The sequence below is a fragment of the Fonsecaea nubica genome (assembly GCF_001646965.1).
Source record: "Fonsecaea nubica strain CBS 269.64 chromosome Unknown Scaff44, whole genome shotgun sequence".
Taxonomy (NCBI): domain Eukaryota; kingdom Fungi; phylum Ascomycota; class Eurotiomycetes; order Chaetothyriales; family Herpotrichiellaceae; genus Fonsecaea; species Fonsecaea nubica.
The window spans coordinates 80,441-94,963 of record NW_019173717.1 but is presented as its reverse complement, the minus strand read 5'-3'; the positions used below and the strand labels follow the sequence as shown (position 1 = coordinate 94,963).

Genomic DNA, 14,523 nt, shown 5'->3' with positions numbered 1-14,523 from the left:
GGTTCATGAACCGACGGCGAGAGAAATTCACGCCAGACCGGGGCACTCCTTTTCTACATGAATTGCAACTGGCGTCAGTCTATGGTCCCTCATGTGTATCGCATATCGTGGCGTAAAACCGAAATGATCCTGCCCATTGCCACATTTCTGTCTTCTATCTGCTGGTGAAAGTGGCGACTGTCGGAATCGGTAGTGTTGAGAGATTGCACTGGACGGCCGACACCCTTTGGACGAGATGGACTGTTTTGATGGCCGGAAAATTGAATCATGTCCTGAGATTACACCTGGGCAGGAGCGGTAGTTATCCAATACATATCATCCTATAGGCCAAGGAGGAGTAGTGGTGTCGGTCGTCCACCCCGAGGGGAATGCTCCGGATATTGTGACCCTTCCTCATGTCCGTGCACCACTACCTCGCCTCCCCACAACGACTTGATCGTCCTGGTCATCCTCATCAGAATCATCGCGGAATCCTTCCTCCAACTCTCGACTTAGTCGTCGGTTGGAGTCTGATTCGTGTTGTCCTCCCAAACCACCGTTGCGACTCACAGTCCTGGTGGCAGCATCCATGTTGGAAACCTGCCTCTCCATGGCATCTCGCCTGCGGTTCCGCTCCTGAGCGTCAAATCCCACCATCGCCTCACCGGATTCTTCATCAAAGAGAGTGCCGTCGTCTGCGCTAACAATGCTGTTCGACCGGCCGTGTGAGGTCCGAAACGCCCATGTTGAGGGCATAAAAATTCGGGTAAAGAGTGATGGTAGTATGTTGCGGAGCTGAGCAGGTATTACCGAGTTGAGGACGCGGGTGGAGAGAGAAGCGGAGGCGGACTGAACAGACTCGAGCGGCAGAGGCAGGTATTGTGAATACCGCGCACGATGGCGGCGATACAGAGGCAGTAAGGCGTAGAAGACCACGAGGTAGAGGATTAGGGAAATGAACAGAGGAAGGAGAATCGTCTGTACCACCGGTCAGTCCTGTCAAAACTCCCGCTTGCTTTTAAATGGGAACTCATACCCTGGAGAAGTTCAAGAAACCCGACCCAGCCATCGTGCTGTCGGCGACTGTGGTGCTGACAGGAGCTGGCGGTGCGTCTTCGGTGTTAACAATCGTGCTGGGCAGCGAGCGCCTCAAGAGAGAGCCCATTTTCACGCCGCCATGTTCGGCGGCAGATAGGGAACGGGAGGGCAGGTCGCGGTATATACACGGAAGTGGTATGGAGTGAGGTGTCCAAAGGTAGTGCCCGTCGTGAGATTAGCCGCAGCCAAATCTGGCAAGCTTGGTGTCCAGACTGTAGCCAGGAGGAGGGGCTGTTCGTCGGTTGGAGGCGAATCGGTAACTCTCTCAAGGTGTGGCACGGGCGCCTGAACACTTGTCCAATCTTGTCCTCTGCGGCGTCTTCGAAGGTCTTGTCGTCTGCAGCAGTTGTCGAGCGGGTACAGGCGTTAAGTATTAGACCTTGAAAGTCAAGAGTCCGGGACACGGGTAGCAAAGGATTCCGAGGACACAAAGCGACTGTGATGACTTGGGACATCCTTCTCAGGGAAACTCCGTGCCTAAGTACAGTACATTGGCATGGTGTATCGCGTGCATGAGCAGGAGTTGAGATTGGCTTAGCTGAGGGATTGAGTGAAAGGGATGGAAGGCCACGTACCCGGTTAGTGGGTGATGATCCCAGGTGAAAGAGCCTAGGGGACGTCTGTGGTGGGCATCTAGTGGAAAGGCCAACCCCCTACTGGCCGCCGCCTGGGGGCAGCCGTTGACCATGGCCATTGGTCCCTTGCGCTGCCGCCACGGCCGCTTAAGCAATCAAGTGCACCGAGAACACCGCCAAACATGATTGTTGATTCAACCCCTGGCAGGAAGGCACCAAGCACCTGTGGCGCCCACCAAACTAAATCCACAACGCCCTAAAACTAAGGACAAGTTGAGATCCATCATTTGCTGGCCTGGCTGGGTGGTTCTTGGACGGGTCGGGAGACTGCGATGCACACTTGACGGGGCTCTGGTACGTTTGATTCATCGTCCACCATCATCACCACGATTCCTTGCCCTCACAAACTTCTTGGACAAATGACGCCCACCTGAGCGGCGGTGTTGATGTGTCCTTCGTCTTCGTTTGAGAGCCAGCGTTCTTCCCTCTCGCTTTATCCTGTCTTTTTTCGCTCGCCCTCACTTGGTTATAGCGCTCACTGACGTCCGCAGCCAATAAATACGCCGTTTCATTGTCTGCACCAGCGCCCAATTGTTTATCGCCTCGCCAGCTGAACGATTCTGATTTCTCTTTGTTCGACAGCATCTTGCGACGGTTTTGGCTGGCACACGTGCCCGCCGCGTTGCAACCCGATATCTCTTGGATTGGACTTGGTGTATCAGTCTCAGAAAGTGCAGGGCACCATGCAAGGATAGGACCCGCCAACCGCAGCCGAATCCGAGAGCGTCACAGAATCAGGGCTATTTGGAAAAGAGGAGGAGAAAAGTCTCAAAGAGGTGGACTTTCCCAACTTGGGGGCCATAACGATCGCATCTAGGTACACATGCGTCCTGTTGGCCTGCCTGCGCGCCACCGAGTATGCCCCAGATAATCCAGAACGACAAGACGACCAGACAGTCGTCCGCGAGCAAAGGTTTCTTCAGACGCAATCGAGATACAAAGGCCGATAGTCGACACGAAGGAAGCGGTAGTCTCGATTCCTCCCACACGAACGGCTCCTGGGGCTCCCGCCATTCGAAAAGAGAGTCGGTAACCTCCAACGATGGCCAAGATCCTGATAACTTAGGTCTGGCCATGACCGCCGGGGTTATCACCTCCATCCCTTACTCTGCCACGACGACGGGTGGGCAAGCACCAGTGACGGTGGATTACCTTCCTAGAGATGACCAAGTACCAACCCGAAAAGAGCCACAACCGTACCAACTTGCGAGAGGGTCTGATTTCCATCAATACCCTGCCATCAATGGAATATCAAACGGGTCATCACACCCAACTGGGCCCCGACCGCCTCCCCAGTCAACCACTGCAAGTGGTATTACAATGGCGTCTAGTCAGGCTGGGGATCGAGGCACAAAATATCAACAATGGGGACGGCCAGGAAGCAGCAATGGTCCCCAGCACGCCACTTACGACTCGGTATCAACGAGCGACTCATACTCTGGGTCGGGACAAAGGAGGTCGTTTGACGGTGCCAGTATAAAGTCAAGTGCCTCCACAGCCACACGAGGTTCCAGTCTGTTTTCCTCGGACAACTCGTCACGAACTGCAATGCCTCACCGGCAGGATTCAGACTCGTCTGTGACCGTAATTTCTCCTACACATTCGAGACTTTCAAAGATCAGTTCACATTCGGGCTGGCCCACTCAGCAAGCCCCGCCGTTCAGCTCAACTACTTCCTTTACTCCAGCCGGGTTTTACCTTCCGAAACCTCAGAGTGATGCAGAAATTGAAAAGTTGTTTCTACAGTTGATGCACAAACGTGGTTGGCAGAACCTTCCCGAGCAAGCCAGGCGACAGATGATGGCATATGCACCCGCAAAGAAATGGACTCTTGTGCATCAAGACAAATTGACCGAATGGCAAGGTGAGCAGAAAAGGAGGCAGCAAGCAAAGCTGACCCCAGACGGCCCCATACCTAAAGATGTCGAGGGCACTCCCGAGTGGTATGTCAAGCGGATTTTGGACAACAGCATTACGGCCAAACAGTTACAAAGTCTGAGTGTCAGTCTACGAACCCAGCCCATCATTTGGGTTAAGGCGTTCATCGAAGCACAGGGACAAATCGCCTTGACCAGTGTCCTCATGAAGATAAACCGGCGTCAAGCTAACGGCCCGACGCCCGTCAGTTCTATTACTTCGACCGACAAGGACTTGGACAGGGAATATGACATTGTCAAGTGTCTAAAGGCGTTGATGAACAACAAATACGGTGCTGATGATGCTTTGAAGCACGAGCAGATACCGGTTGCTCTCGCGACGTGTCTCATTTCTCCCAGGCTTACCACGAGGAAACTGGTTAGCGAAGTTTTGACGTTCCTTTGCCACTGGGACCAAGGCCAGGGCCATCTAAAGGTGCTGCAAGCCATGGACTTTGTCAAGAACCAAATGAGCGAGAACGGACGCTTTGACGCTTGGATGCGCATTGTCGAAGTTACCATAGATGGCCGGGGCAAAATGGGCAGTCTGGTTGGGGCAAGCGAAGAAGTCCGGAGTGGTGGCATCGGTATGGAAAACCTTCTGATGGAATATGCTGTGGCCACGCTTGTCCTGATCAACATGTTGGTGGACGCCCCTGACCGGGACCTGCAATTACGATGCCACATCAGAGCTCAGTTCATTGCTTGTGGGATCAAGCGGATACTGGTGAAGATGGAGTCTTTCCAGTACGACGTGATTGATAAACAGATTGCGAAGTTCCGTGAAAATGAGGCGATCGACTACGAGGATCTGCTCCAGCGTGAAGGAAGCAGCATGGTCGAGAGCATTGAAGGGGAGGTCAAGGATATGACGGATCCAATGCAAATCACAGACGCCATCATGTCCAAAGTCCACGGCACACGAACACAAGACTACTTCATTTCGGCCATGCAGCACATGTTGTTACTTAGAGAGAACAATGCAGACGAGCGGTTGAGAATGTTTCAGCTCGTGGACTCCATGCTCAGCTACGTGGCCATGGACAGGCGGCTGCCAGATATGGATCTGAAGCAGAGCCTGAACTTCACCGTCCAGAGCTTGCTGGATCGCCTACATACCGACGACGAGGCCCGAATCGCCTTTGATGAAGCCACGGAGTCGAGGCAGATCGCCGAAGCTGCCCTTGCCGAAAGGGATGAAATGGCTGCGCAGATAGCCATGGGTGCTAATGGCTTGGTCAAGAAGCTGCAGAAGCAGATCGAAGAACAAGCTGGCATCATTGAAATGCAGTCCAGGCAGGCCGAGTCTCTTAAGTCGGAGGTTGCTGAGCTGCAACGGATCCGGGCCCAAGAATTGCAACGCAATGAGTTAGAGACGCGAGAGCTTTATCTCATGCTTCGGGATGCCCAGGATGTGGCGGCTTCACGAGCTGCCAAAGAAGGCTCTGTTTCTCAAGACCCTGCTCAATTGGCAGGTATTCTGGACCGGGAGAAGTTGATGGAGCGCCTGGAACGCAACCTTGAGCGAACCAAGACACAATTCAAACTAGAAGGCAAAGTTTGGGGCCAGACAGGGCCTTCCGATCGACTTAGAGAGCTTCGTGAAAGGATGGACGACGCAGTTGATGCCGATTTCCAGGAGCAGACACGGCGACATCTCACCAACAGCGTCATGGGCAGTGTCCATCGCAGCAATGCCCATAAGGGCCCTCGGAGAGCTGCGGTCGAGGCCCTCGCGATCAGCGAAGAAGCAGAGCAGGATTCAGATATGGAAGAAGATGTCATCTTCGAAAAGCCGCGACTTGTCGAGTACAAACGACCCAAGATCTCCGCCGAGCAACAAAACCAACAGAGCAATCTTCTCGACGAACTTGCCTCAAAGGTCAAGAAGATCGACGACGAAATCGACGAGGTCGCAGGAGAAGGAGACGATGCCGGTGTTACAACTGGACCAACCCATCCGAGCCTTGAGTCCGAGTCTCCTAGGACTCCTCTTGACGAGGGACAAGCACAGCAGACTACAGAGGAGGCCCAATTCAATGGGCCACCTCCTCCGCCACCTCCTCCCCCCCCTCCTTCGTCTGCTTCTTTGATCGCCGGGTTCGAAACAGGAGCGCCGCCACCTCCACCGCCACCACCACCTCCACCCCTCCCCGGCATGCCCATGTCTCCTGCTACGCCATCCATGCCAGGCTTCACTGGCGGCCCACCTCCCCCTCCACCGCCTCCTCCTGGCTCTCTCCCTATGAGTCCATTGTCACCCATACCCCCGCCACCCCCTCCGCCCCCGGGTGCTCCAGCTCTCCCTGGTGCTCAGCATGGGCATTTCTTACCTCAGTCTCCAGTGCTGCCTGTGCCTGTGCTTAAGAATCCAATCATGCGACCGAAGAAGAAACTCAAAGCCTTCCACTGGGACAAAGTTGATACGCCTCAAGTAACTGTTTGGGCAGAGACTGTGAATCCTGAGTCCAGGGAAGAGAAGTACCGCGAATTGCAGCGCAAGGGTGTCCTTGATGAGGTTGAGAAACTGTTCATTGCGAAGGAGATCAAGATCATTGGCGGAGCAGGCAGCAAGGGTAAGAATGACAAGAAACAGATCATCAGTACTGACATGATGAGGAACTTCCACGTCTCTATGGCCAAGTTCAAAAATGATTCGGCGGATGAGGTGGTTCGGAAGATTATCCAGTGCGACAAGGAGGTCTTGGACAACAACGTGGTCATGGATTTCCTTCAAAGAGAAGATCTTTGCACCATTCCCGAAAACATCGCTAAACTCATGGCTCCCTACAGCAAAGACTGGACCGGGCCTGACGCCTTGACTTCGAAACGAGAGCAAGATCCATCAGAGTTGACAAGAGAAGATCAGATCTACCTCCAGACGGCCTACGAATTACACCACTATTGGAAAGCTAGAATGCGAGCGCTGGCTTTGACACGAAGTTACGAGCAAGAATACGATGAGATTTCCGGCAAGCTGAAGGATGTTGTCAATGTTTCGGAAGCTATTCGCGACTCAACTTCTCTCATGAGCGTCTTGGCCCTCATTCTTGATATCGGAAACTACATGAACGACTCAAACAAACAAGCCTCTGGCTTCAAACTGAGCTCCCTTGCGCGACTCGGCATGGTAAAGGATGACAAGAATGAAACCACGTTCGCCGACCTTATTGAACGCATCGTTCGCAATCAGTATTCTCAATGGGAGGGGTTTGTGGAGGACATCGCTGGTGTCATTACTGCGGCCAAACTCAACGTTGACCAACTGCGACAAGACGCAAAGAAGTACATTGACAACATCAAGAACGTCCAGTCTTCACTAGACGCTGGCAACTTGAGCGATCCTAAGAAGTTCCATCCTCAAGATCGTGTTGCACAAGTCGTACAAAGGTCGATGAAGGAGGCAAGGCGGAAGGCAGAACAACTCCAGCTCTTCCTGGACGAGGCGTCGAGGACATACGATGACATAATGACCTATTTTGGAGAAGATAATCAAGACGAAAATGCCCGCAGAGAGTTCTTCGGAAAACTGAGTGGCTTTGTCACGGAATGGAAGAAGTCACGCGAGAAAAACATGGCCATGGAGGAGAATAAACGACGTCTCGAAGCCAGTCTGGCTCGGAAGAGAGCTCAGGCGAGTGCCACCGCCAGCAGCGCCGCAAGTGGCGCCGAAACACCAGGTAGTCCACCGGGCAACGGTGCTATGGAAACCTTACTTGAGAAACTTCGAGCGGCAGCACCACAAGTGAAAGACCAACGTGACCGAAGGAGACGGGCGAGGTTAAAGGAGAGATATGATCAAAGAGTCGCCAGCGGCCAGCAACTTCCCGAACTCCAAGTAAAGGACGGCGTGGAAGAGAGTCGCGGTCTTGCTGGTGCGGGAGAGAAAGCCAACGAAGATAATCTGAGTACAGATGGCACCAGCGGCAGAGGGGATGTCAGCGAAAGCGAAGATGTCGCCGATCGAGCTTTGAAGGCCCTGCAGGAAATGAGAAGTTCGGCCCCATCGACCGGCGACGAGCTCGATGTGCGGAGGAGGCGTGAGGGAGCCGATGAAGAACGCAAGGCCCGGCGAATGAGACGTCGGACTGCACATCAGAGCACCAGCAGTGTTACCAAGGAGTCTATATTATCGCCGACCGAAACGAAGACCGAAGAAAAGCGTGGCCAGGACGGAGGCAATGATGGTTTCTCTCCTACCGAGGATAAACGGTCCTCGGGGGGCACTTTGAGCCCCGTGGCCACACAACCCCCACCGGCGATAATTGTCAGTCCGACGCCGGATGACGACGACGATGAAGAAGCTGGAGTCGATGCAAAGGACGAGAGAAGGAGGGAAGAGGTTTTGGTTCAGGATTAAAGGGAGGCGCATGAGCATTGGTCCCATCGACCGGGAGGCATGGCGCCAACCTATTGTACTAGGATTGAGTTGGATGGAAGCATTATCATGTCGAGTCTTGTTCAACTTACATGCCAAAGATACCCCCAAGCAGAATAATTGTCCCTAACAGGAAGACAGCATTTGCTGGGGTTGGACTCGGGTTTAACCGAGCATATTTGTATCAGGGCGGGAAATACTCTTGTGTAGCTATAACAAATCATCAACGGCCAGCAAGGAAGAGAGAGACGGTCACTGCGCGTGGCGTTTCCCATCATTCGTTGTAAGAGAGGATCAGACAAGGGCTTGGATGTGTCCGATGTAGCTCGTGAAGATGATGGAGGAAGCAATATCAAAATCGCCCAGTCTATCGACCACCTCACCAGGTCCATCCCGTCTATTGCGCAAGGGCCGATCATAGTTTCCCCGGCCAGAATTTCCTCTCCCTGACTGCCCTCTCTTCCCACGCGAAATCATGGGCAAAGATGATTTCAAACTCTGCCGGCTTCTCTTCCCCTTCCACCTGGATGCCTTCTTTAGATGCCGAGTACAGGCGAGCCAATGTCTCCTTCGACTTGGGGATGTCCACATGCATGCAGCAGTATCTCCCGGTCTCGTCCGTCCACGTCGCTATGTCGCACTCCCCCGTCAATAATCGAACATCGTGACATGAGTCCCCGGCTAGGCAAACAAACTTGGATGGGTGACTCGAGACTCTGCACAAGAGATTGACGTGGCCTGGGAGGTGCCCTGGGGCGTTGACAATATAGACACTGCCGTCTTTGAAGAAATCGATCGCATGTGGGAAGCTGGCGAATGGTTTCCATGAGAATTGTGAGTCTCCACCATCCGGAGGAGGTAATTCTATCGTTCTTTCTAGTGGGAGCAAATCCGGCTCAAAAACCATATGTTTCCCCAAGTTGAGCTGCGTCTTCCCACTAAGCAGATCGAGAGCGCCATTGCCCACGATGAACTTGGTCTTATCGTCATCGAAGTCCTTTGGAAGTCCGACGTGATCGTAGTGTACATGGCTGAATATCACGTAGTCAATGTCATTCACACGAAGACCCCCGGCTGCCAGTGAAGCGACCGCATCTGGACGTGTCGACACTGGTCCTCGATTCGCCAGGTGGGCAGTCAAAGCTGGCGGGTAGAGGTTGAGCTCCCGCCTCATACCCAGGTCGAAGACGATTCGCGTGACCTTTCCACTTTTTGCATCTTTGTGCTGTATCAAAAATGACAACGAAGGCACAGTTTTTTGAGCAACAGGGTCCGCTGGAACCACAAAGAATCGTTCAGGGATGGTAATGTGACCGGTGCTTAGGGCATGTACCGACACAGTCGCCATCTTGATCGTAATATATCGGCGGTACTTGGGGGATCGGGGACCAAGCAATGCGCATGAGAATGTCGTTAAGAGGTGCACCTGTGTGGCAGAGCTTGAGTATCTTGTACCACATCGGGCTCGAGGCTAAGTCGTTGCTTAGATCTTCCCCGCATCAATCTGTGCCCAGAGTCACCCGCGGCTGAGTTGGTTGCGGGATGTTAGATGTGAGGGGAAGTGGATTTCGATCGTGTACTTAGTGGAGTTTGTAATGGCGGATGTAAGCTTTGGGGAGCGTTTCATCGGGTAAAAGACTGGCGATATAGGTCGTCTGTGACTGTAGAACTTCCTCAGGCACCTCAGCCTCGTGAGGGGTACGACGGCATTTGACGCTGACAGTTTCACGAGCGAAGAGCCTGATTCAATATTCCAATTTCCCTGCTGGTGCTGCCAAATCTTTATTGTATCATGTGGAACATGATCGCGGAGGGATAGCAGAGGAGACTCCACCCATGAGTCTTCACACATGATGTGGCTTGTTCCGCTGTTTACTGGCAACACTTGGTGGCACGAATCGCAAGGCAGACAAGGATGATTCGAGATCGCTGATGGCTGCATCTGAGACATGCTTGATGGGTCCGGAGTTTGGTCCTCCTTTCCTGTCCCTGTTGAAGTTCTCTTTCGGGGAGACAGGAGGGAGATTGTTGTTGTTATCCGTTCGGGAATGCTGTCTTCGATGACCTCCGGTGGAAGAGATTTGATCGGTAGTGGTTGACACTCTTCTCCGACGACTTTCGTGGAGCATGGAGGTCGACTTGTCAATGCCAGTGTCGACAATGCGGAAGTTGTAGATCTTGGGGAACAGATGTTTGTCAATCAGATGGAGGCGACGTTTCTGCGGCGTGGAACACTTTCTGTCGCAGTCTTCGACGAAGCAAGCATATGTCTTCTCACCTTTGGCTTGCAGGGCCTCGCGGAAGGTATTGTGGTTCTCGTCGATGTGCAGGGCTAGGAAGTGAGCAGTAGGGAAATTTTTGCCACAAGAGGCGCAACGATTGGAATGGTCTTTGGCATAATGCACCTCGAAATCTTCGATAGAAGCAAAGTCCAGGGTTTCCCGGTGAGGCGGTAGAGAGCACTGCATGACCGGCATGGCTGGCAGAGCGGCGACCGTGGTCACAGCACTGAGTTTTGCAGGACGAGGAGATTGAGATTCTTCTGCCGCAGAACTGGCGGTGTCGCTGCTGGAGCAAAGGGCCGAGGACTCGCGTGATCGCTTGACCATGGCGGTGTAAGTACCCGGATGATGGGGATGTATCTGGGTCTGATCAGCCCTACTCACGCTTCAAAATGATGACTTTCCCCTTGCATGCCTAGATAGGCCCGAAGGTATCGAACATCCTTGAGGTTACGATTGTTCGATGAGAGATGCAAGAGTAACGATGGCGATGAAATGGTCTTGGGTCGTGGACAAGGATGAGGCCAGTGAGAAAAGAATCATGGCAGACTGCGCACAAGGGAGGGAAGTGGCCTGCGCTGGTTGGATCTCAGGTCGATGCTAACCAAGCCAGAAAGGGCAGCAGCCGTGCCTAACCAGCCAGTGTCATCCCCAATACTCGCGCCTAGGCATGGGTGTCAGGTACACTACTAGGCCCACCATGCCTCCATTTTGATGGTGATTGGGCGCCCCTGGTGGTCCCGATGAGCCTGATCCGCCCTGATCAGCCGGGCGAGCTCCCCTTCTCACTCGTTACTCAGGCACCCCCCCTGTCTCTCCACAGTTGCTTCATCCTGTTGTTACAAGCGCCTCTTTTGTCTGTTGCCTCAGTCTCCTTGTGCTGCTCGTTGGTCGTTGATCGAGTGTTTCAGACTCTGCAGCCACGATCCATGAACGACATCGATGTGACAGTGCCACGATCAAGCCAGTCTCAAAGCCGCCCGGACTCGTCATCTATCTTGCATCTGGCCATCTATCCCAAAGGCACCTGCGAACGCCGAAGCGTCAACGTCTCTTGCTGCCGTTTGCCTCCTTTCCCACTGCTCAACGGCCACTAGCAATTACGGTTTAGCAGACACGTCCACGAAGTGCTTTGTTCAGCAGCCTCTCACGTACCCTGCGTTGTCTCATTTAACACTGCTTGTTTCCTTGTCGCTTCCCTCCACCAGGCTGAAACTACAGTCGTGACTTATCCGTCCTTTGTCCGTCCACCTCCCACTCACATTCCTGCTCGCATGCCGGCCATTAAATAAGAGAAGGAGCACGTCTCCCTATCTCCTCATTGTCACGAACGTGGGTTGCAGGAATCGACGCAAAGATGCTTGCCTCCAAGCCACCGTTTACCGCCAACACCGGAAATCCCCAGCAGATGCTCGTCCGCAACTTCTCCGAGTCTTCGACCAGAACGCAAATGACCTCGATGGCTCTGCAAGACGGCCTCTTTACCTCCCCAACAGATTCTGAATTCTCCGATGTCTATGACGGGCTGGACTCGATAAGGGCGTGGGACGAGAAAAAGGTGGGAGAGTGGCTGCACTCGATCCGCTGCGGACAGTATGAACCTCTTTTCAAAGCGAACAACTTTACAGGAGAGAGTTTACTGGAATGTGACCAGAAGATATTGTCAGAGATGGGTATCAAGAAAATTGGTGACCGCGTGCGAATCAATGTGGCAATTAAACAGCTGCGGAACAAGTCATCCTTGTTACGCTCCAGGAGAAACCGAGATAGCCTTGCTATCCTGGATGGCATTGCTGGAACCCCCTCCTCTTCGGACTCTCCTCGAACCCACGGGTCTAGGTCACACAATGGTAGCGGCAAACGTTTCTCCCGCCAGCTCGACTCCTCCGTCTTGCAGAATTTCAACTCGGCCAGCACAGGGTTCAAAGTCGGGTCGAGACCAAGCTCACCTCTCGCAGATGTACACAGCGCAGGCCTTCGATCACATCGCTATGCACAAAGCCCGATGGACGGTGGGAGAAACGCGTCTGGGGGAGGATACTTCAGCCAACCAGGATCAGCGAATTCCACGTCCGGCAGACGACCTGAAACTCCACAGCTCGCAAGTCAAACCACGCGAGCAGCTCATCTCCGGCAAAACTCGAGCATCGATGGCCTGACGCCTGGTGGATTGCCCTCAGGATCCCCTGTCATCAAAATCATCCATAACGGTGGGCAAACGAAGGTTGTGAATATCAAATTTTGTCGGACGGCCGACGATGTCACGTCGACAGTGCTGAAGAAATTACACCTACCAGAAACTCATTTTCGCAACTATTGCTTTTACGTCCTCAATGGCCTGGACCCAGATCCAGGAAATTGTCGCCGTGTAAGCGACAGCGAACTCATGAGGATCTGTAATGAGTCAACCCGATCAGAGAGGAATCGATTGATTTTGAGAAAGATCAACGACGGGCCTCCCGACGTGGACGAACTCCAGAAAGCGGCCAAGATTGCGGCCGATGAATCACAGGTTTTGCACAGCAATGCACTGAGCACAAACAACATGCGCAACCAGATAAAGCTGCAGAAGCTCACAGGAGAGTCATGGCACAACATTCAAGTCCCCATCTCACCAGTTACCACTACGGATCGAAATCGAAACATTATTGCGACTGCGGATGAACACGATCGGCAGGAAGCCCAGCAACACCTCAGAGTTCCTAGTAATCAGAATACGAAGCTCCGTACTTTCTTTGGGGCACGACCTCCTAGCGAGATGATTGTGCAAGAGTTGACCTCTTATTTCCCTGCTCATCAACGCGAGGATATCGAAAAGACAATGAGGCTATCAGTCCGACGCTCACAACGCATGAGTCGCGCACAAAGTCGCCTAAGCGTGATGAGCAACGTGAGCATGGCCTCTAGCCTCAAGGACGCTCCTCCCGTACCAAGCATTCCCAGCATTGCCGACTCCTGGCTGTACCAGACCGGTATGGCCCCTCGCACTCCTGCTGCCCGACCACTCTCGGTAGTGTCGAACAGGTTCAATCTTATGAACCAGTCGTTCCGTGATTCCATTGCCTCGTCAACGCTCCACCCGTTGCAGGAAGAATCCCCCATCGAGCCGAACAGGAAATCATATGTCTCATTTGACAGCGGTTCCGATACTGCTGCCCAGGGTGAAGCAGCTAGGGCAAGCTATTTTGACGAGAGTCCTGGGGTCCCTCTGAATACCGACAATGTGAATGAACGATTGTCGGTGATCGTGGCTGAGGATGGTGAGGAGGAAGACCAGGAGCTGAACTCGTTCCTCCAAGGCAACAGCTTCGACAAGAACAACTGGATGAAGGGTGATTTGATCGGCGAAGGCTCATTTGGCAGTGTCTATCTCGCCCTGCATGCTGTGACTGGTGAATTGATGGCAGTCAAGCAAGTCGAGTTGCCCAATGTGGCCAAGGGCACCGAAGGTGACAAGAAAAAGACGGCCATGATTGCAGCCTTGAAGCAAGAGATCACACTCTTGCAAGGCCTTCGTCATCCACATATTGTGCAATACTTGGGTACTTCATCGGACGAGGAGCACCTCAACATTTTCCTCGAATATGTTCCAGGTGGCTCCATCGCCGGCATGCTCAAGCAATACAACACTTTCCAGGAACCACTCGTCCGGAACTTCACCAGACAAATTCTCGAGGGTCTGTCATACTTGCACTCTCGCAATATCATTCATCGAGACATCAAGGGCGCTAATATTCTGGTCGACAACCGCGGTGCCGTGAAAATCTCCGATTTTGGTGTTTCCAAGAAAACCAACTTCAATGGTATGAACACTGCACCGGGCACCCGCACATCTCTTCAAGGAAGCGTCTTCTGGATGGCTCCCGAAGTCGTCCGCCAGTCTGGACAGTCGCTCAAGTCAGACATCTGGTCAGTCGGGTGTCTTGTTGTTGAGATGTTCACAGGATCCCGCCCATTCCCATCAATGACGACGCTTCAAACGCTGTTTGCTGTCGGAAGCAATAACGAGAAACCAAGTATTCCCGAGCATGCAAGTGAGGACGCGAAGCGGTTTATGGGGAAGACCTTTGAGGTTGACCATGAAAAGAGGCCTGGCGCAGATGAGTTGTTGAAAGAGAGGTTTTTGCTGCCTACGGCTTGAGGCCCAATTTGATGCAGGGGCTGAATGATTTTCATCTGTGTAATATGAAAGCATGATGAATGTCAGGAGCATCTTGCGGCAGAACATGATGATC

General features: G+C 53.1%; 5 protein-coding genes across 5 annotated transcripts; 2 read left to right on the top strand and 3 right to left on the bottom strand.

Moving 5' to 3' along the window:
- Positions 1–393: 393 nt before the first annotated feature.
- AYO20_06768 (hypothetical protein) lies at positions 394–1,144 on the bottom strand (the record flags this gene model as incomplete). The annotated part of the gene is made up of 2 exons (XM_022645056.1): positions 394–957; positions 1,016–1,144. 2 exons carry the CDS (start codon positions 1,142–1,144, stop codon positions 394–396), a joined length of 693 nt encoding a protein of 230 aa, XP_022498945.1.
- A 1,426-nt stretch (positions 1,145–2,570) lies between these two features.
- On the top strand, positions 2,571–7,988 carry AYO20_06767 (hypothetical protein; the record flags this gene model as incomplete). Its single annotated transcript, XM_022645055.1, has 1 exon — positions 2,571–7,988. The coding sequence occupies one exon, from the start codon at positions 2,571–2,573 to the stop codon at positions 7,986–7,988; it is 5,418 nt and encodes a 1,805-aa protein (XP_022498944.1).
- A 433-nt stretch (positions 7,989–8,421) lies between these two features.
- AYO20_06766 (hypothetical protein) lies at positions 8,422–9,354 on the bottom strand (the record flags this gene model as incomplete). The annotated part of the gene is made up of 1 exon (XM_022645054.1): positions 8,422–9,354. One exon carries the CDS (start codon positions 9,352–9,354, stop codon positions 8,422–8,424), a length of 933 nt encoding a protein of 310 aa, XP_022498943.1.
- Positions 9,355–9,850: 496 nt separating this feature from the next.
- On the bottom strand, positions 9,851–10,615 carry AYO20_06765 (hypothetical protein; the record flags this gene model as incomplete). The annotated part of the gene is made up of 1 exon (XM_022645053.1): positions 9,851–10,615. One exon carries the CDS (start codon positions 10,613–10,615, stop codon positions 9,851–9,853), a length of 765 nt encoding a protein of 254 aa, XP_022498942.1.
- A 1,030-nt stretch (positions 10,616–11,645) lies between these two features.
- Positions 11,646–14,429, top strand: AYO20_06764 (hypothetical protein; the record flags this gene model as incomplete). Its single annotated transcript, XM_022645052.1, has 1 exon — positions 11,646–14,429. The coding sequence occupies one exon, from the start codon at positions 11,646–11,648 to the stop codon at positions 14,427–14,429; it is 2,784 nt and encodes a 927-aa protein (XP_022498941.1).
- Positions 14,430–14,523: the final 94 nt, after the last annotated feature.